Below are 27,605 nucleotides of genomic sequence, written 5' to 3'. Positions count from 1 at the left end.
AGGCACCTTCTCGCCGGTGAGCTCTGCCGCGGGAGGACCAGCAGCCGGGCAGCTCCGGGAGCTGGCATCGGGCACCGCTCCTGTGCCGTCCCGGTGAGCGCCATCCAGCTGGTGGGGAGCTGATGGGTCTGCCAGCTTGTTTGCAAAGGTTGTAATCTTTAAGGTATCAAGCAGCAGAGTTTAAAAATAACAGAAAGAAATTTCCCTTCTACAAGGCACAAATAAAAAGAGAATGGTTGAGATAACAGTAATTTAAAAACTCTTGTTACTGCCTCGGGCGCTGCGGTGGAAGGAGTGGCACGTGCACAGCAGTTTTCCCCACGGACAGCAGGTGCTTTCCTTATTGTCCAGCTGGGGGAATCCAGTTTTCATTTTCATTTTTCTTTAGTTTTTCTAGTTTTTCTTCAGTTGCTTTATTTTTCTTTAGCATTCTTAGGATCGTCCTGTGCTCCTAAGCCCTGCTGTACCGGATTTGTGGTACAAGAAGAGCAAGTTGGGCGGGTGGGGGGGGAGGTTATATTGTGTTGAGCTTAATTTCTATTAAAAATCCATGCTGTTAGAGAAGAGGAGTTTCTGTCCTGCTTGAAGCAAGGAATTTGGGATAAGATGCTTTAAAGTGCTTAGAAGCTTAAAATGCAAGGTCAGTAGCAGTTCAGATGTCTGAGACCTAGTGAGCTGTGTACGGACCCCTGCATCACCTTTTAGGCACCACAGAGAAATGTGGGTTTTTGGGGGGGAACCCGTAGGCAAGTGACGCCGAGGGACGCTTTGCAGCCCCGCTCTGAGCTGCCCCAGGGCGGCCAGCCGCAGCCGCCGTGCTGCTGCCTCATGGCTTAGCGCTGGGGCGTTCGCCTCGAGACTGTGAGATCTTTGGGGTGGATGTACCGTTCTGCATGCGTTCTCATCGAGGTGAAAGCAGCATTGCGCAAACCTTGGTGGCATTAGGGAGCGAGGAGCTGGTGGAGTTAGCCAGTTTAGATCCTCTACAATGCCTTTTTCAGAGCAGCCGTGCAGAGCAAACTCCCAGCTATGTCCGAAGCAAGTTTCTGCACGCTTGAATCATTTGCATGCGTAAGTATAAATCTGCGTTTCCCAATAAAGCTCTGTCAATAAGAGTACCACATCTTCTGGTGCAAGGCAATGCTTAAATTAAAGCTGCTAGAGAAAAGACTCGTAGGAAGAGCACTAAGCAGAGAGGGGAGATAAGGAGAGTGTCTGAGCTGCAGAGCTGTCGGCACGCAGCTGATCTGCAGCTCCGAGCTTGGGTGGTATCACGTCTGCGCTCTGCCTGTGCCTGCCCGAGACTGGGGGATTTGGGGGGAGGATGAACTGGCAGAGCATCCAATCTGGCCAAAATAAAGAGGGATTAAATCCTGGAGGAAGGATCAGGAGGGTTTTTCATCTCTTATCCAGGAGGTTTGCAGCACAGGCACCTGGAGGTTGACAGACACACTCAATAAATCTCAAAAAGACACAGGAGCAGAAGTAATCGTGAAGGCAGCGCTGAGGAGGGCTGCGGGAGGCTATCGGGGGCACGGGGCTGGCTTTGCTGCTGCGCGCTACCTTCGTCTGCGCCTTGGTGCGCTCTCCCCAGGCGCGTTCTTTGTCTCCTAGGGCTGGTTAGTTTTGGTGGTATTTGATGTTTTCAGGTTAGACGCATGAGCAAAAATCACTCCTCTAGGAGAGAATGGCAGGCCACAGCTCTTTCCCCCATTTAAATGTGGTCCAGAGCTGCAGTAGCCAAAGCTGGTCTGAAAACAGAAGCACTCATCAACCAACCAGCTTTTCGTTGGTTACCGAAGGGAAGAGGATTTCTCTTTGGAGGCAGATCCTCAAATCTCTGCTGAGAAACCAAAACAGCTGTGTTGTGTCAGGTCACTTGATCCGAACGACGGTTGAATTGCAGTTGAAGGCCCCTCTAGCTTCTGCTTTCCTCTTCACATTTTGTTTCTCTCCTTTAACCTTTGCCTGTCTTTCCCTGCCCCTTCCTTTGGGCCGGGTCCTGGCCTCGATCACAGCAGTTAAATCTGGGGTAGCTGCTCTGTGGGTGAGCCAGTGGAGTATGTCTAGAGCAAAGTTTTGCTGCTGGATACTGTCAGCCCCTGGGTCAACCCAGTGGTGGATTTGGGAGGCAGAACCGCACACCTGCACGAACCACTAAGCAAAGTTGTAGAATTTTAAGTTTGTTGGTACTCTCTGTACAAAAGACGTATTAGAAAGTCTATAAGCACTGCTTTGTAGAAGGAAATTGCGTAGTCTGAAACATCTGGATGCAGCCGATGGCGTAAGTGCGTGTCCGTGTGTGGTGTGTACCTCTGTGTTTGCACGGGAGTGTGTAGGGTTTGTAGTGCATGTATGTAGGCCTTGGTGTGTGTGCGTGTTTATTATTTATTGCTATTTTTTTCAGTGTGGAATACTGCACGTGGCTTTTATTCTTTTATTATCGGTAAGGGGAGAATCAAATTTGGCTTGGATACTCACAGAAATGTCTGGGAATTATCCAAGTATAATCGTACCTTTTCTCAAATTTGGATGACCTACCTTCTTCGTTTCCCTTAATTCTTGGTCTCCCCCTAATATTCTTCCCCTTACCAGAAATCTTGCGGGAGTAGGTAACCCAATCCTACGCTGGGACAAGAAGACCCGATCCTGATCTCATTCACACTCATACAAACCAAAAATAAAATCTATGGGAAACTGGGAAATCTAGCATATTGACACAGATTTCCCAAATCTGCTGGTGGTTTCTGGATTCCTGTCTCCTTGAAACTGGACTGAGAACTATTAATTCAGGAAACAGCAATTTGAGCTTGATGGGAATGTATTGACCTTAAGGCTTCCTTAATATAAAATCAGCTTAGTGCCCTCGGTTGGAGGGAAACTCTCTTCACTTACTACGCGACGTGAAACTTCGTGGTCTTGTGCCCTAAGGTAGGCCAGTGTGCCCTGGCACCGGGGCTGTTCCTTCTGACAAAAGATTGTCTTTCTGGAAGCTGAATCTCTCCCGTTTCAGGTTGTCCATTCGCTTGGGCTTTGGAGACCAACCTGGGTTTAGCATTTCTGTTCCTCGCTATGTTTATGCCTTGAATTATTTAACAGGAAAGTGAGTTGCTGAAGAAACATCAGCCTGTGAAAGAAAGTTTCTGGAGCTTTTAGCACAAGCCACCAGTGTTTTTCCCCAGAGTTTGAAGGGTGTTTTGAGGAGGGATTTGAGCTTGATGGGGATGCCAGAGAAAGTTTGAAAGTATGGAAAATGTCTCTGTCTTTCCTTAAGTGCAAAAATAACTATTTATTCAAGATGAGAAAAAAATTCTGCGGGTGGATTGCTAAAATGATGGGGAGGGATGGAGAAACTTGGCAGCGGGTATCTTTTTCAGCTTGATTTCTTCAATGGTTTTGTCAAATTCAGTTTTCTTAATGTGGACACTCACGGAGAGGCTGAACTTCCTCGCATGTCCTGCTCTTGTGAACCTGAACGTCCCTTTCTTTTTTTAAAAGACAGAGATGTTGCAGGTTAGTACTTGTTGCACGGATGGGCTGAGCTGTGGCAACTGCTGAAGCTGAGGTGCGAGTAGAAAAGGGTCCGCCGGTGTGGGAGCAAATCCTGTCCTGGAGCGGGAGGAGGTGTTTTGAGGTGGGATTGTTGTGCATCGCTAGTGGGAAACCACCGCTCCGGCACACCTCTTACTGCTTCTGCGTAAGGCAAGAGGACTTTCTGTAGAAGCAGGTTCAGGGCTGGTTCCCTGTTCAGGGAGCTTTGACGTGAGCCATGTGCATCCCTCTGGAGCGAAAGAAGGTGAAAAGGGTTAAAAAAGGCGGCATATCTGGCTACCTCCTCCCTCGTGAAACGCTTGTACGTGCAGCGGGAAGGTGGCTGCGCTCAGCACGGTGCGTGCAGCGGGGTGGCTCTGAGTGGCCGGGCTCTGCCTCGTCTCTGGTGTTTTAGAGGTTGGAGTAGCCAAATTTGTTTCTCTTCCAGTACGTGTGGGAGGGGGGAATTTGCCTTGGTTTGACCCGCTGAGGTGACCTGCTGGTAAGTGCCTGGTCTCGTGTTCCTCAGGAGCTGGCTCAGCAAGGTGCGGACAAATCCCTGCTTTTATTTCAGGTTTTGTTTGCTGGGGGAAGCTGTGATTTTGTTCTGCTTCTGAAATACCTTCATTAGTCTGGTGCTGAGATGTGGGTCTAATTTTACCCGGATAGTGAAAACTGGCTATTTAAAGAGGTGGTTTAAGCCTTGAATTTTTCTGCTGCTTATATTAGCAGGGAAGTGTATGGAATATTACCAGGGTAACCAAATAACCAGACCGCAGATTTGAGGTTACTGGCGGCACACAACAGCAGAGAGCAGTATGTGGCTCACAGGGGGAGCAGTGCCTGCTGCAGCCTTCTCTTGTGCCTGCTGGAAGAAGACTGAGCTCTATCAGGGTGATCAAAGACTGACGATGAGCTGACAGTGTGATAGGGCCATAAAAAAGCAAGGTATGATCCAAGGATGTATTAGAAGATGAATTTCCAGTAGAGATTAATGCTGCTGTACCAGACAGTGGTGCAACCTCACTTGGACTAGAGTAGGCTGTTTGATTGCCAATATTCAACAAAAATGAATGCGAACTGGAACAGGGACAAGGACAATCGGGGGAATGGAGGATCTGTCCGTGAAGGGGAAGCTGCAGAGTGCCTTGTCTAGCCTGGCAAAGCGGCGACTGAGCAGGAGCGTAGCTGGTCTCTACAAATGCTCTGAGGACAAAGACTGGCTGGGCAGAACTGCTTAAGATGAAGGATGAAGGAATGAGTAGGTATTGGGTGATCACAGCAAAATACAGGCTCTTAGTTAGAAGGTGGTTTCTGATCATCAGGCAGGAGTGTGGTGGTGGAGCAGCCTCCCTTAGGGTGTCACAGGGATAAAGGATGGAGAAGGATAAAAGAGGATAAAGGATCCTCCAGAAGGGTGGAGGCTGAAGAGCAGAGATCCCTCCAGGTATAGTCATGGCAGCGGGAGGGTGCGTTCGGGACCCCTCCGTGCAGCCTCGCCACCGCCACGGCTCGCACGGCTGTTGTGAGCACTTAGCGGCCGCGGGCTTTAAACTGGCCGTGGCTTATTGATAATTACTGACAATGAGTGCCTGGCTCTGATCACATGCCTTAATTTTTTTCATAGACACTCAGCTCAACCTCTTTTGCTCCGCTTTCTTCCTACCAGTATCCTAAAATTGTATTTGCTAAAACATCAGGAAAATGAGAGCCTGCCCTCAGACTCATACGCAGAATAACTAGTCCTAATGTCCAGGTCTTTAGAAGTTTTTTCCAGCTTTTATTGAGTAAAGAGGTGTCAAAGCCTCCATCAAAGGAGCAAATCTGGCTTCTACACGCACCCCAGGCGCTGGTGCCCGTTGTGGCACCTGTTGCAGGGCTCTGATCCGTGTCTTACCAACCTGGTAAATGATGCGCTGTTAACTCGCGTTGCTGGGTTTCCATGGCAACCCTTTCGCTAATTAACGCGCAGTAGTGAGGGGGAAAAATCTGTCCTTAATGGTGAATTAATTTGACAAGATTGTTATGGTAAGAGTTCTGAATAGACGCTCTGAAGGTGTATAGAGGGGATGTGAGCACGCTCGTTGCTTATAAGAACAAGAAGAAGATGTCTGTTCTTCTGACCTTGCAGCATTCAAACTGAAATCTTGCTCACAATTTGGAAAGGGTTTGCATTTCAGAAGGAAAAAAATTATCCTGAAAAATGTCTAAGAGCTTAACTCAAATGGTTAGGCTTTTTTGTTCCTTTTTTTTTTGGTGAGACATTTTAACTCATTTTTTGGTGTTGAAAAGATTAAATAAAAGCAAATTGAATTTAAGAAGTTAAATGCATGAAAGAATCAGAAAATTCAGATTTAAAACCTACATTATTTTATGTCAGAGAAAAACCCAATTCCTCATGACTCGTCCCAAATTTCAACCCACTCTGCTCTTCCTTGCTCTCGTTCCCCGAGCAGCGCACGTGGGAAATCGGCAGTAGCTGTTAAGAGACTGGCCCGAATGAAACCCCAGATTGAGCCTGTTGTTTTGAAATTCGACAGAGAACCAAATGCAACTTCACAGCGTGGTCCTGACCACCGAAGCGGTGGCCTCGGAAGCACGTTAGCAGAAGTAAATAAGGAGTGAGAAAAACAGCAACTTTCCGATGTGTGTTGGAGATGAGTCACGGATGTAGATTCCCATCAGTGGCAGCAATTAAACTCCTTCAGCACTTTGTGCACAAGGCAATGGGTTAAGTCACAGTGTCCTGGCTAAATTCTTACTTGGATAATTGTACTCAGCCTTCCTGAATCCTCCCCTCCTGCAGTTTTAATTAGATAGAGCTGTGGCTCATGAGCTTCTGCGTTGCATGGACCACAACCTAACAGGGAGTTTGGTAGAGACTTGTCATCCTGCCAGTGATCTTGCGACTACCTCCCATCCTGTTGGGACTGCCGCAATTACTTACACGGAAAAGTAGTGTTAGGGAAATAATGAGTGTGTTTTCGCTGCTGTTTAATGAGATTTCACTTTCAGAAGTGAGGGCACCATAGAATCGTTTAGGTTGGAAAAGACCTTTAAGATCATCAAGTCCAATCATTAACCCAGCACTGCTGAGTCCACCACTAAACCACGGCCCTAAGCACCACATCTCCCCAGCTTTTAAATACCTCCAGGGGTGGGGACCACTTCCATGCTGCTAACCGGCTCTTGGCAGAACTGCCAGCAAGCGCCCTGTGAATCTGCTGTACCCCCCGCCAGAGCCTGCAAACTGGCAGGGTCTTGAGCTTGCTGGATCGCACCTCCCGGGGTCCTGCAGGGCTGGAGGAGCAGTTAGAAGTTGCTGTAGTGGCTGTGTGTTGGTGGAGAAGGGAGTAGAGAGGTGGCAGGTTGCACGGTCTTGCCGTTCTTGCTCTCCGTGGCTGCTCAGGAGCAGCCCTGGGATGGAGGCGGGTGCGGGGTCCAGAGGATTCGTCTGCTGTGTAGTAGAGCCGGGCTTGTGCTCTGCCCAGCCCCATCCAAACACTGCTGCCTTCATCACCGAGAGGTCCTGGGGTCTCAGACTGTGGCCACTTGAGGGTTTTAAACCATTTACAGCTGGGGAAGGAGGCTTTTTTTCCTGGTGGGCGGCAGCAGCCAGGGTTGTGCACAGTGCATGGCTTCAGGACAAAGCACTTGTCTCGCTGGAGCCAGCGCAGCGGGGCTATCGGCAGGAGCGCTGGGGCATCGCTCAGCGGCTGGGGTTATCGGGGGGTGCCGTTTTGGGGGGAACTGCAGCTTTGGCTGCCGTGGTGTCTGCGCCTGGCTGGAGAGCAGGGGACTGCGCAGGGAGAGCGGCCGGGGCGCCGTGGGATCCTGCCATCCCACGCAGCCCCGAGGCATTTGCCTTTCTCCTCTTTTGCAGAAGGGCAGACAGGGTGAAAGACTGGAAGAGATTCTGTCATGAGATTTTGGCCTCTCCGGATCCCTGGCAGCGCCGGGGCACTGCAGGGTTGTACCTTTCTTGGTGACTTACCTGTGCTCCCCTGGCAAAGCTGTCCCTACACACGTTTGCACAGATGACAACGTGCACAGGTCTATGTTTGGTAGCCACGGGCCGCCCAAGCCCACGTGCAGCTGTGCCGACGGCTTTGCGTGGACGCGTGAGCTTCTTGAAAATGTGTGCCCAGCGTCCAAAGCTTGCAGAGAAGTCACTGCATTTGTTGTCTCTTCACGTGGTTGCCCCTATGAAACAGGCATGTTGCATCAAGGAACACCTTCCTTTCCCCCTGGATAGCTACTTCTATCTGAAAACAAGCATGCCAAAACCTGATACCAGCACGTGATCTGTGTTTTTAATTCCCCCAGCTCAATTTAAGTGCAAAAAATGTTCACGCTTCCCCCTCCAACGCCGAGTGACCCACGGAGGAAGGGCTTGGAGGGCTTTATACAGTGTAAACGATGCTGTAAGTTGCCACTAATGACAGTGCAGACACCTTTATTGAGATACTTTGTAGTATTTATATATATTCTTACTTAATTAAGGATGTTTTGGGCACTGAAATGATGTGCTTTGAAACCTTCACAAATCTCCTCTGGACTTAATTGGCTGCTGACTTGAGTTGTTCAAAGTTGCTTGAGGAGCTGCATTACCAAGGAATATAAATAATAATGGAGATGGGATTATTTTTGCCTCCTTAGGGAGAGAAAGAGAATGTGTCTGAGTACTTACGTACCTTTTAGAACAGGTCGGTTCTTAGAAGGCTGGAAAAGGTCAGGCTGCACACCCAAAAAGCCACGGGCCCTTCAGCACAGCAAGGTGGAAGAATTCCTGGGACTGACAGTGGCAAACTGCCTTGAGCTTTCAGCAGCACCGTGTTACTTCCAGCCAGGAGGCCGGGGCTGCTGTGGGAGAGGTGCGGGTCTCCGGGACGGTGGCACCTCCGTGGCCGCTGTGGCGAGGCAGACCTTGCCTTGGGCATGTGCTGGGATCAGAGGAGTGAGCCCCCCCGCCTCGCTCCGTCTGCTGCAGTTTAGGAGGGAAGAACATTTGGGTTCTCCAATATCAGACGTATTTGAGAGTGGATCTGGAGAACTAGGCGCTCTGAGAGTGTTTTCTTATTTGAAAGAGTGAACAAATATTGCTGCTCTCACAGCGCTGGTGTTGTGCTGTACTGACGCTGTCCTCTTACTGCCACAGCCCAGTTAATGACAGCGCCTGTGCAATAGAGACAGCATCAAGTATATCAGTGTATTATTTAGGCCATCATGGGCCCCGCTATCAACATCAGGGGTGGTTTTGGTCTTTGCCTTACATCACCAAGGAGACTTTCAGTGGTCTGTCTTTGGCCTGCAAAGTCATAAAAGAGCCCGTTAATCTGCTCAGCCCATCGCGCAATAGCTCTCACCTCAGCGTAGCTGCTGGCCCCGTCGGGCTACATCCACAGTCTCCTCCTGCGAGTCTTGCATTTGAGAAACTTTTTCTAGGTAGGTAGACATCCACACCCCAAGCTCTTCATGGTTGGGAGAGGCAAGAGCAGAGAGAGGGGCTTGCTTCCATCCTGCCAGGCGCTTTGCCTGCAGCCGCACCCTTGTGCTCGCCCTTCTGCGCCGCCCTCCCGCCTTCCCGGGGCTGCTGCAGCTCTTGCGCTGCTGCCTCCTTCTGGGTAAAGTTGTTTAATTTATTTCTTCTTCAAAGGCTTCTTCACCTTGTAGATCCTTTGTTTTAAATCCTTTGTTGGTGTTTTGATTTTAGATAGTTAAAATGGAGCCTTTCTCCATTTCAGACTCCTAGCTCTCCCCATTATACATAAATAATACCTCTCCTGGAACTATTTAAACTGTGTTAGCACAGCCTCTGAAATGGTAGTTTAGCTGAGCTTTTAACAGGTTTAATCTCTTTTTGGGTATTAATCCTTCCAGAACCTCTGATAAAATTTGTTGCTTTTCTCTGAATCCCTCCCACGCTGTCAATATCTGAAATGAGTTGCTTCGTGCAGAACAAGCCCTGGGAGGAGGGACTGCTACAGCTTCTTACCGATCCTGCTCGCATTTCAGTGCAGTTCAAACTCCTCCCTGATTGCCTGCCACTGTTGCTCCCTGTGAGCATCTCTCCCATTGCATATGGGTTTGGAATCAGTTTTCCTCCTGTTCATTAGCTTTATTTCTCGGTTCTCAGATATATTCGCAAGGTTTTCCTGTTTGATATTATCAGGGAATGTTGGTGAATAATAGCACCTCTTCCACATTGCAATGAAGATGTAAAAGTATCAAAGACTGCAGCAAATGTTGGGTCCTGTTTCTAGTTTGCATTTGTTTTTTCTTGCTTTCCGCTCCATTGCAGGATCCCTAAGCCTGTGCGGCAGCAAACTCAATCTGTGATCCAGGTGATCAAAGACTGCGACTGAACTGGAGGGGAAATTATCTTTTTTTCCATCATGTCACCGTAGAAATGACACTCTCTCCTGTGAGGCAGTAGCAGACTTTGGACAGCCTCTTCTATCAAGTATTAGGTCTGAAAAAAACAGGACTTGAACTGTGAAACCATCCAGCACACCTTTGAGATTTCTGACCTTCCCTAGAGTTGGGTTTGAACCAGCCACCTCCTGCCCGTTTGTAAGCCTCTCAACTCGAATTCATCGTCCTGCGTTGGTGCCGTTACCGTTCCGGCTCCCGCCAGCCCAGGTGCCTCGCAGGCGAGGAAATGGCAAAGTCCCTTGAGGGGGGAGCTGGTGGGAGAGGACCTCTGTCTCCGTGTTCCGCTGAACCACAGCCTCAAAGCCAAACTCCTCTGAGCTGGAGCTGAACTTTGTCTCAGAGTCTCTCCTTGTCCAAACATAAACCCAAGGAAAAATCTCTCCATGGTTTTCAGATGTCCAGGGTCTCCCTGCTTCCACCTATTATGGAGGAAATAGCAAGGAGAAGAGTTTTTTTTTTCCCATCGTACTTGACCACTGTGCCACTTGCAGTGTTGCACATCGCACCCTTTGGCCATGGGTATTGCCACCACGGCCAAATTTCTCCGCTGCGTCAGCTCTTTCCTGTGCTTTTTCCCTTTGGATACCTTTCCTGGCTGTTCCAGCTGTGCAGTTTTGAATGAAGGCAGCTGCCATCCTGAGCAACACTGGCCATAAAAAATAATGTGAAAATTTGTGAGATCAGGATAATTTATTATTTCCACGCCTGTGCTATAGGAGGGAAAAGCAATGAGACGTGAGGTATGCAGTAGCAATGCAAACCTGTGACAGAAAGATCACATTACGTCTTTCCTGTTTCTTTTTCTCTGAGTGGACCCTAAACCAAAACCAGATCAGGCCATCGGAGCGCCTCTCCATTTTCATAGGGCTTGTTTAGATGAGGATTTACTTAGACTAAAAGCTCCTTAGAGCCACTTAATTCTTCTAGGTGGAGTACATATCTAGGCCAGTAGTAAAAATTCCTTACCAGATGTCTTCAAGAGGGTACTCACCAAGTACTTTCCCAAAGAGAACATCTTGGATGCTTTCAACAAACGGTATCAATTCTTAATGATGCTAGAGTAGATAGTGCGGACAGGGCTTGCCGTAGCATTTTTTAAAGCCTGGGGAATGTTTGGAAGTTGCTCCAGTGATGGAAAGAGAAATTAAATGGACTGCAGAGCAGTGAGGGGTACGTGTTCTTGTTTTCAGCAGTTAGTCAAAATAGCTCTAGCTGAAGTTTTTTATTTCAGAGATTTGAGCATATGTCACTATCAAGGAATGTTCTCCCGTGTGGCACTGCTCGTTGCAAATACCCTGTGAATTCCCTGGGTGGATCCCAGAGCCCTTGCAGCCAACGCCTGTGCATTTACATTTTGCCTCTGTTTGCTCAGCACGTTTCTAGGAGCAGCGTCATCGCAGTTGGCATAGGCTTAGCCAACACATCTTTCCTATCGTTCCCCATCACCGTTATCATTTTGCCATGCTTGCCTGATCCGTGGTGCTGCCCAGCGCGCAGTGTGTCTGGGGGAAGTCTGCACGCTTGACTTCTGTTGAAAAAAAAAATCACCGTGAGAAGGGCTGGAGATTTTCCATTAAGTCAGAATCTCCCACCTTCGCTATATGGTCACTTTTCTGAAAATTTCTGTTCTAGAAGTAACAATCCTTTGAGGCATCCTTTAAGCGTTCTGAGTCAGGAAAACCTATTTCTGAAATGAATAATAATTATATACTGGGTATAACTGAGTGTAGATTGCTTACCAGGCAACTAATGTATAGTGTTGCTGAAGCTGAGCCTGAGCAGATCCTTGGATGAGAATTCATCTGGATTAGCAGACTCTAACAAGCCCAACCAACAGCTGCATTTGGGCAAGTTTCAATCCAAATCCAAGGTGCACTCTCATCGTGCACCCTTAAATCTGTCTGTACCTGTGTGTAGCAACCTGCCTGGACTGCCATTCATATTTTACAGTAGCTTTGCTCTAAAAATTTTCTTCTGAAAATTGAAAGCAGCATTGAAGTGGGCTGAGACATCAGACAGTAGGGTTATATGTTCCTTGAAGCAAGAACCCAATGTGTTTGATGAACGTAGGCTTGCAGATGTTCCCATTGACTTTGATGCCACTATTCACTTGAGTAAGGAGAGAGCCTTGCAGTACAAATGAGGCTGGCTGTGCCTAACTCAGAATTGGGTAGAATAGTATTATGGGGAAATAAGAACAGTTTAGATTGCTCTGAAGATCTGCGCTGAGAAGTTGTTTGCTTTTCTTCAGAGTATGAGCCTGGGTGTCTGTGGTCCTCCTGTGCTCTTTAATACCATTTCTGAACTCTGAAACCAGAGCAGGACTTGCATTTAACATGCTCTTTCAGGTACTAACCACGACCGTAAGTGGTTGAGGGTTATCTGACTACTCTAAATGACTATTTCTAACAGTTAGCCCAAGCACGCAGGGGACGGAGTCAGGCCCCAGCAGGAGCTCGGTGCGGGGAGCCAGGGAGGACCGGCACGAGCAGCACCCTGTTATTTTCATACGAAGCAACCAGGGGTCACTCCAGCCCCTCTGCAGGTCAATGCAATGGGACAGGCCAGGGGAAGGAAAGACCTTCCACACCAGCAAAGCCCACGCAGCCAGGGATTAGCTTCACATGAGCCGTGCTGCTGCCAGTGCTTCTGGGGTGAATCATGTCCCAGTATGAGTTGGAGGTTTTCCACCCAGAGGCTGGTATGGATTTTATACACCCTCCATTTGCCTTTCCCCTCTGATCTGAGAGTTGACTTTTTTTTTTTTTTTTAAATCGTAGGTGTTTTAAAAGTAATGTTTTGGTTCACCTTTAGAGTTGCCATTTGACTTCTTTGCCGTAACACGTCCTGATTAATGATTAATTGCAAAGGACGTGTTCTGACTCCAGCCTGTGTCCTGGGGTGCTTGTCGCAGCAATGATGCACTGGGTTATTACTCACTCCCCTTAACCTGACAGCTGTATTTCTTTCTTTGACTGGTTAATGACCTTGACCAGGTACGCCTGCGTTTCTGTAGATGTGTACGGTTGTCGGGCGTTGGGGATGTGCAAATTTTTCTTTCACTTGCGTGACCTTCATTTTATCTAAGTAAGAAAAAGGAACTGTTCCATGAACAGATGGAGCGTTATTTCTAGAGGTAGGTGAATAATGCAGAAAATTGTTCATTCAAAACCCCTTCAGACAACTCAGATGTTTGCCTTAAGACAGTGTTGCAAATCCTAGTGCAAATATCTGTTCCCATGAATGTTCAATCCAGCTATCTTGAAAATTGTGTGTGAATGTGGTAGTCATCCAGTCCAGGAACAGAGTAGTGCCGGGTGACTTGATTGCTCCGTTAAGGAAATTAGGAATAATCACTATTTTAAGCAGTAGTTACAGAACAGGTAGTTTGTAAGCAATGCATAACCAAGTTAGACTAAAAAAGGCTGTCAAATCATAGCAGGTAAAAAATAATAATGTGCAAACCAGTCTGTTCATGGATAATTCACCAAGGAGGGAAGGCTGCTAAAATCAGCAAGCGTTTGCTGCGAATAGTTTGCCCGGCTCTTGTTGTTCCTTAATGAATCAAATCTATTAGCCAGGGAAAACATCATGTTGTCTTGAAAAACAAATCATATTTGGATGCCTCTTTCTCTGCATTTGGACCCATTTTAACATGAACACACTAATTATGCTGTGGAGATGATTTTGTTACAGCAGAAATGAAAGCGAGTTTGCAGCTATAACTACTCAGCTATGAAGTGCTGGAATAGGTATATGGGGAGAGATGCCTTTTAATTCTATTGCATTTCTCTTTAATATTTGTATCCCTTTGCTTCACATACAGCTTCAGAGAACGTTTCTGTTCTCTTGGGTGCGGAGGCAAAGGGCCTGGCTTTCGGGTCTCCGCAGCCTCAAAACGGCCATTTATGTCAGAGGGAGTTTGTCGTCGACCGGTTTGAAGAATCATGTCCACGGCCTAATTTGTACACAGATGGTAACTGGCTCGCAAATTCCCAGTCTTCATGACATGCTTTCTGATGCACAGGGAACCGTATGAGTCATATTGCTCCAGCTATGGTCTTTTTGGATGGAAATTATACTTTTAAATATATGCTGTGATTACATACAGTGGTGATGGGCACATTTGAAGGAGCTGGAATGTAAGCCATTAAGTTGAGTGGCTGCCATTATGTACTGCGTTTGCCAACAGATAATAGACAATGATATTTCATCTGTGACAACTTTGCCCTCTAGACTTTGAATAGAATTATCTTGGTACGTAACCGTTTTCTTCAGCACCATCCAGGTGATAATTTTGTTACAGGAGACAGCAAACGTGGCCTTTTATGAATAGGAAGGGTGGCATGGAGAGGGAGGGAACTTGCACGCGTCTTGTGCGGCGTGACCTGGAGAGAGGGGAAGGGGCCGGTTACACAACGGAGAGGTGACACCGGTTTGGCATGGTGGAGCCAACCGCACATCATGCCTTGCTCTCCGCTGCACTTTGGCAGCAGCGTTTTGCACAAACTAAAATAAGAAACTACGTGCCAATGGCTTGACTCGCTCTTAACAGGTGCTCGGGCGAAGCTTGCGTTACTTGCTCCGGGGCTTTCGTAGCTCCTGCAAGCCTCTGAGCCGCGCGGGGGTTTGGGCGCAGCGCGGGGCGCGTTGGGCTCGCGTGGCTGCAGGCAGCTGCGGGGACGGGAGCACGGGGACGCTCGGGCTGCTCTCCCTGTGCCGCAGAGATGGCTGCTGTCCCCCTGAGCAGCCCAGCAGGCCGTGGCGATAGCTCGTGTTTCAGAACGGGTGGCGATGACTTGAAAAAAGACCTGATATTAGGGGCTTTCCACCCTGTTTTAATTAGAGGCTGAGAAGTGTAGATCCAAGCTGCAGTCCAGTTGAGGGAGAGGGTTGTGGCAAGCGTCTGCTTTGAATTACTCCATTAAAGAGGACTGTGACAGTTTTCCATAAAATCTGAGAAGCCGTCAGACAAGTGACTTCCATTCATTCCTAACCTGAATTGAGAAAAGCAGCTTAGAGGTGGAAGGCTGCATATCCCCTTACTGATCTGGCCAATCCATGTAATAGGCTTACAGGGTCTGATGACAATCTGCAAGAGAGTTAACGCACATTTAACTAGCATCAATTTATTACCTTACTGACGAGGCAGCCTTTTACATCCAGGATTGTCCATTGAGCTTTTAGTAGGAAAAAGCCATGGTAATGCAAAGTCAATTAGATGGGAATAAGAATATCATGCCAGATAGCTGGGGCATCTCTGTTGAAACCAAGGGAGCAATGGTACGTGCTGTGATACGCACCCCGCTGTGCCGCCCCTCTTCCTTCCATCGCCCCGCGCGCTGCTTCCCCAAAAGCAGCGGTCACGGCAGGGTTTGCGCTACGTACGTTAAACGCTTTCGAAATCTGTGAGTGATGCAGTGCGTATAGCAAGCGGTTCTGGGCCCGTGGCGGCGAGGCCAAGCCAGGGCGCTGTGCCGACGCCGGGCTGCGAGCTCAGGGCTTGGAGAGCCAGAGGACACCCCGGGGTTTGGCTCAACAAGCGTCTCAAGGGGAGAAGCTGTTTTACATTGCTTCCTTTTAAGTCCTGCCTGTTTGCCCTCTCGGGAGCTGACACGGATGAAAGGTGAGATGTAAATGCAAGATATGGTTGCTATAACGACTCGAGGTCTGTCTTGCTGCGTTTGTTGTGTTGTGTTATCGATTGCACGCGTGGGGTGGTGGCTAGCAGAGCCTGGTCGCCTGGGTGTTTCCTTGGGGCTCAGGATGCCTCTCGCTGCTTTTTGGTCCAGGTGCTGTAATGCTGAAAGACATGAGGAAGACTTGCGGTTTTGCTGGAATAATTCTCTAGAAGATCATAATTTAGGGATGAGAGGCTTTGGCCATTTCTTATTTTTAGAATCACAGAATCGTTAAGGTTGGGAAGGACCTCTGAGATCATCGAGTCCAACCTGTTAACCTAACTGCCTGGTCCACCTCTAAGCCATGTCCCTGAGCACCACATCCACACGTTTTTTGAATGCTTCCAGGGACTGTGATTGCACCACTTCCCCGGGCAGCCTGTTCCAGTGCTGCCTTGCTGCTCATCCTGGTTTTCCCTCTTGCTGCCTGAGACAGAATCAATGGGATTTTCGCTGGACGGCTCTTGGTTTGCGCAGGAGCAGCTGGGCGGGCTCCGCGTCCCACTGGCTTGGCTGGCAGTCAGCCGGCTGAGCCGGCGCTGTTCCTGCCCCTGCAAAGTCACCCCAACCAGGGCTGGTTTCTGGGGGTCATGCGTTGTTTCTCCAGCCATCGCTCACTTTGAGCTTGCATTTAATTAAACTTTTCTGTAAGCTCAGGTCGGCAAAACAATTTGTAGATGGCATTCCCCCCCGTGCTCCTCTGCCAACAAGCCACTCCTTGGCTGCGTTAGCCGTGAGCTGCAGTGACTTACACTTAGAAATCGAGAGATCAGAACAGCACCTAAGGAGCCCGAGCAGTGAGTGTAATCAGTGTCATGCATTCATCTGGACTTTAATCCAGCCTGAGCACTGATTTGCATTAATAACAGCGAATACTTTTTAAGTTCCAAGTTCTCATCACTTACTAAAAATCTCTCTCTTTTTTTTAATGTTGTCATTTGGCATCATACTACAATACCAATATACGGGAATTTTGCATTATTAAGTCTATTGCTGAAGATGTGTTTTAATACGTTGTGGTCTAACATGACATAATCCAGGCATCTGCTTCATTTTTAAAGGGTATTTTAAAACACATTGCAGTGATTGATAGCACGAAGGGGCTCTTGCAGCTTGTTCCTTGCACTTGGGCATCCAGGAATGATGTTTCTGGTTTGTATTAACAGCCCTACATTTGAATTAATTTCCTTTCATGATTTTTAGACCCTGGCCAACTGTGTCAGCTTTTATAGGACAAAGTATCTACTTACGCTTTCATTAGTTCTGGTCCTGTCACTTTATTCATTTCACTCTGAATGCCTGATTCTAGATAAGTGCAGCTGCTACTCTCGGTAGTCCCGGTGTGCGCGTCTGCGTGCCATTGCCCCCCGCTAAGCGGAGCCGGGATGGCTTGGCTTTGGCACCAGCTCTGTGGTGGCTGATGGCAGTTCTGCAGCTTCGGGGTAAAGACCCCACATCTGGGATGCGCAGATCTGTGCGCTGTTGCCTTGTGAGTAGCTGTGTTGTGTTGAATAATGCAATCCACTGGGAGTAATTTGTGTAATTTGCTCCTTAATTCCTTTTTGCTTTGGCAACTCCCATGCCCCAGAGTAACAGGTGATGTACGTTTTAAAATAAATAATCTCTAAACCATCAAGTGCTCTTGCCTTCCTCAGAGCAATTACAATTTTATCTTCCCTCCCTGCAAAAACTACCCGGTTGCTAAGATGAACTCGGTTTGCCTGCAGTCAGCCAGTCTGCTCCGTGGGAGAGAAGTCTTTTGCTTTCCACTTTCAATAAGGACAGGCTTCTTGGCTAAAATGAGTCAGATTTGGCATTCCTGACGTTTCCAGTCAAGTCTTGGTTATCCATGCATGGGTTTTGGTCTTGCGGATTAGCTACACCACGGGCATAGGGATGCTCAGGGTGATCTCTGGGCAGCTGAGTGCTGCACCTCCTGGCTGGGTCCCTTAGCTCAGGGCTCCACAGCAGCCTCTTGCCCCGCGCTGTGCATTCCCAGAGCCTAATGTATATATATTTTGTAATATCCGTTTTGCTTATCTGCGTTCTTCTGCACCTTGGGTAATTGAGAGATAACCGTATCAATCTTTTCCCGAGTCCTGCAGCGGTCTGTACACAATGCTTAGATATCATCTGCCACCGCGAGCAATGGGGCTGGGCTGATGCTTTATTAACGCTGGAAACATTGCGTGGTAATCCCGACTGCTGCCCCCACCCATACAGCGTATTGCAGGCTCAGCCCAGTAAGGTTAAAGTGGGCGTAAATCAAAGCACAGCTTAGGCCCTCTGATCACAGGAAGGGTTTCCAGTACAACTCTGGGGCTTTGAGGCAGTTACGGCCTTCGTTTAGGGATGTGAGGAGCCCCTTCTGGGGTCAGAAGGCATGGATTTGCGCAGGTATTTTAGGTTTAGATCTTGAAGAGTAGTTAGACAGTTGTTTTCCGTGTGCTGTAAGGAGGGATTTATGCTGGCAGCCTGTGTTGGCCCCGAGTCGGGAAGGTGCCGTGAGCTGCCCTGGCTGTGTTTGACGAAAGGTGCCGTTTTCCCCGGCGCAGTTTAAACTTTAAGTCTCAGAACTGATCTTGTAATTTATCTGAGTTAAAAGATTATGGTTAGTGGTTATTTGTAATTACTCTACATGAAAGATATGTCATCAGGCAAGGGGAGGCTTAATGTGCCCAGTACGCAAAAGGGATGGGAAAGCAATTACGGCGACATATGCACCATCAAAGCGGAGGGCTCGCCGGTGCTCCAGAGCCAATTAACCACCGCACGGGCAGTGCTTTATTGGGGTAACTCTGTCTTGTTACTCGGCCTTTTCCTCATTGCTGCCTTGGTTTTATAGGCACTCTCAGCTCTCCCGTTACTGTATGCAGCTACTGTTATTAATAGGAATGACATGGACAATAACCATAATAAGGTGGAGAATAAGACTAATACCATACCCTGGAGTCTACTACTGTACCCTACATGAGGCCAGGTGATTTCACATGTGCCAGGCGATATCTTTTCAAGAAAATTTAAATCGATGAAAAATATAATAACCCAGTCCTAATGAACCTTTAAGTCTGTACTGCTTCTCCACCTTTAGATATCTATATAAAGCTTCCAACCGAGTGTGACAGTCTTTCCAGAATGTGGGGCTATCAGAGGCTCTCTCACTCCAATCAGCCTCTTTCAGCTGAAATCCAGCCATTAGTCAAATTCATCAAAGGGCTTGAAAGCAGAAAGGGAAATTCTCTGCCTCGTGCTTAACCTTTGTGTGATTGCACCTCTTCAGAGAATAAGCAAATCAAGTGGAAATGCCCTCCCATTTGTTTTGTGAATGAGCCGTGCGGCAAATTCACTATGATTTGGCATTATTCAGTTTGTATAATTTCTGACAAGAGGTTTAAAAATAAATACACAATCAAAGGGACTATTGGGAGATGATACAAGAGCAAAAGTGATGGGGTGGGGTGACATTTTCTTGTTGTGCTTCCTTTTTGTCTGCTCCATCAACTGAGCGAACCTGCCCTAGCTGTGCAAACCAGCGAAATGTTGGACCGAAACATGGGCTGCGGCTTCTGTTCTCTGCGCGGCTCAGGTGAGCGCCCCATCAAACCGCTCCCGTGCTCGTACCGCGGACGTGGTTTTCATGGGGGAGGCGTAGGAGCGGAGCTCGGCAGAGCTCTACGTGCCCTCCTTGGGAAATCTTTAAGACGACAGCATTGCTGTTGCAATAAATGGCCCCGTGATTAACAGCCCTATCAATCTGCGTTGTAAGCGTTACTGCTCACGAAGGAGCAATGCAATTAAAACACAAGGGGGTGAAGCAGCATGAGGGGCCTTTCTGGGAAGACGGGAAGCAAAGCGGTCTTCTCATTTGGCTGGGGGTTTGTGGATTGTTTGTCTCCTGTTCTGCTGGGGTTGCTTTGAACATTGATTTCTTTACTCTGAATGCCAATTCTCTGTATATTCTTGTTTGAAGATGTTTTGGCTGCTGCTGTTATGGAAGGGCCTGTTGAATACAATGGGAAATGCTATTGTTATTTTACAGTGCTTTTACGTTGTCTGAATAAAGGGCATGTCTGTACAAGAACAATTTGAACAAATGGCATAGTCTCACCACGTTTCTCCATCTCCCCTTCCCAGCCTGCTCCCTATTCCTGCCGTCCCGCTCCTGTGCAGGGGTACATAGTTTATGTGATGCTGATTTGAAAGGGAACTACCCAGAGCTGTTGGTTTGGGTTGTTTTTGTTTTTGTTTTTGTTTTTTACTATTATAACTCTATTGATACATTAATAAAAGATCTAATAGAGAAATATATCCCTGCCTTAAGATTATTCATACTACCCAGAGGCCATGGTCCTAGAAACTTTGTAGGTACTTAGAATTTTCTAAGCAGATGGTGATCTATGGTGGATTTCTTTGGGTTTTTTGAGAAGGTGGCTCTTCATTAAGTGACTTTTGGACTAGTGAGAAACTCTGTGCTGGAAACTCAATGCAGAATCTCATGAGCTAACGATGATTATCCCTGGAAGAGGTACGGATAGGTAATAGTGATTTTGTGTGGCCTAGCCTCAAACCAAATCACCCCCCTTAAAAGATTTCTGCTGTTTTGTGCCCATTTCAGTCTCCAGGGACTACTAAGTCCCTTATTTCTTTTTCAAGTTGGCCCATAAGAAGCCAGTAAGTGTTGATTAGTTGGGAATACTTAGCAGAATTTTGCAATAGTGGCTGATTTCACTAAACCATGTTTCATACTCGGCTGCCTCACTGCGGGCAGTTGCTGAGAAGAAGCAGATGTTGGCCTCCAACTGTGCGTCGTGGCTTTGGAAGTGAGCAAAGTCAAGGAAAATGCACCAGATGGATCAGGGGCAGAGGCTCACCCATTCCTCAAACTCTTCTTCCAAGCTGCCCCATCTCGTAGAGCTGGAGCAAAGTCCCTTTGCAACGACAGAGCCGGTTGATGGCTGGTAGATTTAAACCCTGCGGTAGCCTGGAAGAAGTTGTAAACCTTGGTTTAGAGGTCACTTTCTGAAATGTGCTTTAGAAGAATATCCTAGGTGGTGATCCTGGGCTTTTTTAATCAGGATGTGCTATAGATAGAGACGGCGAGATAGCTGGTGACAAGGTGTGTGGGACCCGCTGCTGCAGGAGGGTCTTTCATGGCATCCCCCTTCCCCTTCTCTCCTGTCGGCCGTACGGGTTTGCTCCAGACTTGCTCTAGTAATGGGGTTATGCAGAGTGATTCCGCCCTGTCATGTAACAGGGTGTTGTTCCTCTTATTCCTTCTATTTTTATTTTCCTGCTTACTTTGGCAGGGAGAGTTATTTTGTCTTGATAGCAGTGCCACAAAGCCATGGCCAGAAAAAAACCTTGCAAATTCCAGAGTCGATCTACCACATTTGAGCTCCTCTCTTATTTTCCTTGGAAGCTGCCCCCGTGGCATTAATGCCAACCCCTCCCCTTTGGCTGAGGCCTTTGGAAAGCGCGACAGAAGAAGGAGACAGTCAGCATCATTCTCCAGAGAGGTGTTTCTGAGCTTTGCTGACACTAGTGAGGACAGTCACAGCTAGGTGAGCTCAGCAGAGGTTTTGCAACGATGTACCATGACACGTTTGCTGTGGTACAGCCTTCAGCATCCCTGCCGTGGCATGCCGTGGCGTGCCAGGGTCAGGAGCTCTCAGCTGGCACGTGCCGACGGCACTGCACCCCGGAGGTCCCGACTTGCAGAATCCTCTGAAACCCTTTTTTACTGTTTGTTGTTGTTGTCATTTTATTTTGGCAGCACCTCTAATGTAGTTCAGTATTTCCAGTGGCCATGTTCCATCCTAGAAATAACACCAGACTAGAAGAGAAAGGCAAATCCACACGGACCTCAAGTAGGAATGATTTAATTCCTTTCCACTGACTTTACTTGCTGTTGTGAAAGCGTTCACCTGTTGTACATGGGTGTTAGGAGTGTCTTAAATAAGCGTCTTTAGAGTGAGGGTTTGTGACGGAATTATTGGAGGTTTACAGAGCGCTTTGGAAACCTGCAGTGAAAATCCCTGGAAAGGCTGACGCGGTCCTGGCGATACAGCGATAGTACCCCATGTTCTTGTTCTTAGTGGGTGTTCCAGAAATGTGTCAGCTGTGCGTATAATTAGAGAGAGCATTATCTTTATTTCCTTTTTCTTTTCCTCATTAAGTAATTTTATTTGTGGTGCTGGGACACAGAAGTGGCCCCTCGTCTGTCTAGCCTGGTACTTACCGTCAGCCAGGACCAGGTGTTTGCTAGGGGGTGAAGAAGGGCCCGTGATGAACAGTGACTCTGGTCCCTACGCCATGCCCCACGTCCCGGTAGTTAATCTGGTCTTCTGCCCACTGAGAAAATTTTTTCTTCACCCCAGACAGAAAGTGGTTGGCAGTGCTCTGAAGTCTCCCGTAAAACAGTAAAAATTATTCTTAGGTCTTTTGTTAAGAAATGCTCTTGGGCATTTCTCCTGCGCTGATGTTACATGATGAAAGCGTCGATGAACTTTTCTCTTTAGGCTCTTTAGCTTGAACAACCAACTGACAAGAATAATTGATTTTAATGGGAACTAGGACTTTCACTTGGAAGACAAGCTGTATTCAGGGTACGTCAAAACCAAATGTACGTTATCACCTATTGCATTTCTTCTAGCTGCCTCCCTCTTCTTATCAGTAGGACACTTTTCCCAAATATCTAAGTCCTTGTTATTGTAAATTTACAAGGCTGCGATTTTGTGAATTCTTCCGGTGAGCACGGAGAACATAATTTTATTTACAACTTCCTTCGCGTACTGAGAAACTGCTGTGTCTGGGAGAGTGTGATTTAATATTTGACTATTGTGATTATTATTGTTAAATCCAGTTCTTTGTTACCCCCTTTAAGTGATGGCCAAATTGTGGATGGGGTGGACGTAAGATGTTGGAAAGGGAAACTTCTGCATCACCCAATTAAACACAGAGAAATAGTGATTTCTAGGGCATGATTCACCTCACTTGAAGGTAGACGACTGAAGTAGCCGAGATGAATCACACTCCAGATGTGTCTCTTTCTCTTCACTGATTATAAAGGAGTCCAGATGACTGGCTCAGATGCTGTGTGGAAGACATCTAAAATTACGGGAGATAAGTCCCCTTCAAGGTCTTTGGCTGAGTATGTCTGACCACAGTGCTAAGACACAGATTTGAAACCAAGAGACGTGAACTTTCTGGAGTGAAGAGCTCCTATATTGAATTCTCTCAGAAAATAATATTTTATCCTGACCTTTCTCTAGTTCATCATCTCTTGCTGCTGCAGATGTCAGGTTCTGTCTCTGTAACCCTGCCCTGAAAGAGTCAGACGGCTCCACAGATGCAGCAAGATGTCTTGCAAAATAAATTAAACTGGATCTTTTAATTTTAGGCTCTGACGTTCTCTCAATGGACTGAGCACGTGCGATGGCTGGAACTCGAATTCTGCCATCCCGTTGCCGTCCTTTCTTCACAGGCTGAACTGTATTTCTATTTCGGAAGGCCAAGGCTTGCTTGCAGGCTTCCTGGCATGGGGATGGATCCCTTTCTTGGGCTAACGATATGGACCAGGGGCTGGAAAGGACTGGCTAAAGGGGCCTTTCTTCTGTCTACTGGCACTAGACAGAGAAAACCAAGAACTTACAGCGTTCCTCCTTGAGTATCAAGAAACACCTTGCAAAGCCACCTCAGCTCCTGACATCCACTAAAAGCATCTTCCAGATCTCTGCGTTAACAGCAGAAAAAGGCCGAGCACCCCCCTGCTTTTCTGGCCTTCTGCGAGTCCCTGGCAGCCCTTGCCGCCGGCCAAGCCGCGCTCCTTGGAGCTGGGACTTCGTGCCTCAGGCTGGGAAATGCACTTCGGCAAAGTAGGCTAGGAGGCTCTCAAACACGATCCCTCTGAAGTCTGGTTTCAGTGACGTTTCTGTGGCAGTTTGTGCCCGGACCTGCCTGTGGGTGAAGTGACAGCAAAGCCGATGTCAGCTGAAGCAGAAAAAGCAGAACCACGGCTTCTGCGTAATAGCTCCATTCCTGGTTCATCATCGGTGAAAAATGGGCTAAAATACCCAGTGGCATTAACAAAAGGAATGAGTGTCAGGCCAACCTGATTTATTTTGTGACAAAACCCCTGATTTTCTAGACAAAGAGAAGGTACTCTACCTCGTTTATTTAGATAAGCTAAATGCAAGATCACAGTGAGCCACTGGTGGGAGGTAGCCATGGGAAAAAGGGGGAGATGTTATGTATTTCTGCAAGATTTCTGTGACACTGTAATAAATACTTCATGCCGTTTCACAAATCTCTGGTAAGGTCTCTTTGGGAATAGTAATTACAGTTTTGGTCATCTATGTTCAAGAAAGATGGAGGCAAAATATCTCGATGCCTGAAAGTGGTGGTGAAATGCTCAGGGGAAGGAAGAGCCGTCTGCCAAGGCAAGGCTGAAAGAGCAGAGCTTGCTTAACCTGGGAAACCACGGGTTGGGGCGAGGAGTGGCAGCGTCCGTAAATACGGCAAAGGGAAACACTGGTCAAGGAGAAGAGCTCAGTCCTGGCAGAAGAAGAGGCGGCTTAACTGGTCTTGCGTATATTAAGGGGGTTTCCTTCAGCTGTGAAGTCTTCATTCCTTCCAGATCTGTCTTGGGGTTCTTTGTGGTTTAAACTGATTGATATTTATGAAAGCATCTAGACACCTTGATTTAGAGCGACACGGGGTGTTGTGAGGAAGCACTGAAACATATCTCTGCCTCGGTTGAGCATTCAGTTGTTGCACTGGAAACAGAAATCAATCTTTATAACTTATTTTTCCAGATGTAGCTACCATACTTTGCTACGTGAGGGCCCCGAGCTGGGCTGAACTGAGGGTCCTGCACCATCTGGCTTCGGCTGCCGCTAGTTTGGATGGGATCCTCTGCTGCCTAGCTCCTTGCAGCTCTGTATCAAAAGCCCAAACGTGAGACAAACCCACACTAATACAGTAGATGCCCTCTGCGATAAGTTCAGCACATCGATTAGGTCCATTGCTTGAATCTTCACTGAGAGCTTGTTATTAAGCCGTTGTTCTCTGCCTGCTATCAGGTGATCTTGTGAGGCTCGTGTGTAGAAATCCCCTGTATGATACACAAAGAAGCCATGTTTCTTTTACAGCTGATTTTGAATTGGAAAGGACGATTTGTCAAAATGGAAGTGGGAAGAAGATTGTTTTACTTTGTCTACTGCAGGAACAAGAGGTCCGCTGACTAGATACATCTTGGCTTTGAGGATGAAAGGCACTGAGTGTCAAGTTAGGCTCTCTTAGATCTTGCTGCTTTATGTACAACTGACTCTAATAATTGAAAAGCTGGAACTGCAGTTGTAATTGTCACACACCTAAGGAGCTTGATTTCTTAAAGGAAAGTCAGTTGAAGGAAAAAGGTAAATCAGGTCCTTTAATCTGTTGACTGAATTGCCTATAGGGACTTGAACGCTCTTATACGTCTTTGCGGAGAACCCTGCAGCAGTGCTAGAAGGTTTACTGCAAGTTCTTACTGTGCAGGCATTTTGGTAAGCCAAACTTATAAAAGAGCCGTTAAGAGCAGTCTAACCATTCCCAGTGCTCCTGCACTTACACAACCGCTGCGATGGGTTATTGTCTTTGTGCTTTGTATCGCTTGCCTGAATTGAAAGGATATCTGTGGCTGTAAAAGTCCTGCCATGTGGAAGGTCTGTAATGGTTGCAGCGCTGAGCTCTTTCTTTGTGAGCTGAAATTCTGATTTGGAGGCGAGCCCAAGCGCATATTCAGTGCGTCTCAGACGGCAGAATTAATGAACAAGGTTCAGGATGGCTGTGACAAGCTAATAAGCATATGGGTAAAGTCTATATTTGCTGTGGCAGTCTTTCTGTTCAGTGTAGAATTCCTGCAGTGGACGAAACATAAACACAATTTATTATTCTGTTAAAAAATACAGGACTGTCATTCTGAGGAGCAGCGGGTGTCCCAGGCATGGATGGATGGATTTGTCTTGGGGATGCACAAGCATCAGTGTTCAGATGAGTCCTTCATTAAGCATTAAGCAGGAGTTTTATATATATAAACTAGGTGGTTCGCAATGAAAATGAGAACTGGTTAGGTCCTTGCCGTGGTGCTGGTCCAGCTCTAAGGCAACCGTGTGCTCCGCATGGAGAGACGTTCAGTAGGTCCTGTCGGACCCGAGTCCGGCCTCAGTCCCGTTTCTAGCGGGCAGGAATCTGCGCCCTGAAGGCTGGCACAGCGGCCAGCGCCGGCAGGGTTCTTGTGGGCAGAGCGAGGTTTGGCTGTGCCGTGGAGCCGGGCTGTGCTCCGGGGCAGGTCTGAAACAGGTCAGCGGGGTGCCACGGTGCCCTTGTCTGCTCTGTAGCTTGAAGATTTCAGAAGCGATGTCAGTACATCGCCAGCACGAAACAAACTCTCAGTTTAAAAAAAAAAAGTATTCTTCTAAATATGTTTGCAAACTTCGCTTGGATTTGCATGGAAAGCCTTCTGAGCCTCGAGCTGACGTTTGATCCTTTAGCTGAGCAAACTTGCTCTGAAACAAAAATTCCTTTGCAGGACACCGTTGCTTGATTTTGCCGTTTTTGGGAACTCCCAGCTATACATTACACTAACCGAATTGTACCTGAAAGCCGTGTACCTTGCTAGATGTGCATGCTCATAAATACGGCGTGGCGGTGGCAGGGGAGGTGTTGCTTTTCCCGGGGGTAGGGCCAGGACATCCGCAGGCGGTGCTCGCTTGCGTGGCACGGTTAGGAGCAGAACGGCGGGCTCTAGCAATGGTCGCAGGCTGGTTTACATCACGCGAGGGTGAAATGGTTATGGATTGGAATGGAGGAAAATTGTTTTACTTTGGCTGCGCGCTTTTTTCTGTGCTGCTGCTGTGCATGTGCTTGCATCGGGGAACCGAGCTTTTATTGACTGCTGGTTTTCTGTTTTCAAAGCTGATCAGTGGTGGTTCTATTGTAAGTGCTGAGGCAGTATGGGATCACGTCACCATGGCCAACCGGGAGTTGGCGTTTAAAGCAGGAGACGTTATCAAGGTCCTGGATGCTTCCAACAAGGACTGGTGGTGGGGTCAGATCGATGATGAAGAAGGATGGTTTCCCGCCAGCTTCGTGAGGGTGAGTGACTTTCTTCTTTTTACCACTACAATGAATCACTGTTGACGCCGCTCAGAACGGTCGATGAACTGAACTGGTTACTGTGTTTGTTATCATTGATGCTTATTTCCAGTGTGTCTGTTGTCTGCCCAAAAAAAAGGGGAGCAAAGAAGATTTCAAAAGAAATGAGAGTAGGGTCGAGGGAGGCTGGAATAGGTATTGGCTCTGCTGTTTATGCTCTTGGGATATGGAGTGGCCTTTGCTGTGTGTCTCAACATGTTGTAGCCTCTCTCCTTAAGCAGTTCTTCGGAAAAACAGCTAAGTATTGTGCCGGGCTATGAGTAGGTGATTTGGTGGGGCCTAAAAGTTCACGCCGGCTACAAGCGACCTGCATTCAGAAGAGCGTTCTGGTCTGCGTGTCGCACAGGGAGGTGTCGGCCCTCCCCTTTCCAAAAGAATTGCTGTCTTTTAACTCTTCAGCAGTTCTGGGTATAAAATGACTTCCCTAATCAGTCCGTGACTAGCTCTGGTTATTTTTTTTAAGGGGCCAAGGAACCATTTTGCTTGCCTCTGTTTTTCTGCTGAAGCAGGTTTTGCTGTACCCAGCCACCTCTGCTGGCGATCCGGCCTTTCACAAGTAAGGATTTGAGCACTTAATGGTTTTTTGCTCAGTATGTGTTCAGAAAGCAAAGGGACGAGAAGATGCCCTTTTTGCTATCGTCAGCTCCTGCCACATTATTTGGGCCCTCTCGAGCCTTCCTCGGGGAGTCAAGACGTTGGCTTTGACCTTGTGCGCTTCCTTCTCCTCTCCCTTCTGCGCAGGGTTCGATAGGCAGGATCAGA

The 27,605-nt window shown here is 47.6% G+C and overlaps 1 protein-coding gene across 2 annotated transcripts in view; it reads left to right on the top strand.

The window, feature by feature from the left end:
- The window catches only part of ARHGEF9 (Cdc42 guanine nucleotide exchange factor 9), a 194,274-nt gene that overhangs the window by 98,750 nt on the left and 67,919 nt on the right, over positions 1-27,605 (top strand). For both annotated transcript variants that reach the window (XM_082323303.1, XM_082323302.1), the window contains exon 4: positions 26,604-26,783. In XM_082323303.1, the coding sequence (XP_082179429.1) occupies positions 26,604-26,783 (180 nt within the window). The remainder of the gene's footprint in view (positions 1-26,603; positions 26,784-27,605) is intronic.

The sequence above is a fragment of the Platalea leucorodia genome (assembly GCF_965183815.1).
Source record: "Platalea leucorodia genome assembly, chromosome: 10".
NCBI classification, from domain to species: Eukaryota; Metazoa; Chordata; class Aves; order Pelecaniformes; family Threskiornithidae; genus Platalea; species Platalea leucorodia.
The sequence above is the reverse complement of the archived record's forward strand: the minus strand, read 5'-3'. Positions and strand labels throughout refer to the sequence as shown.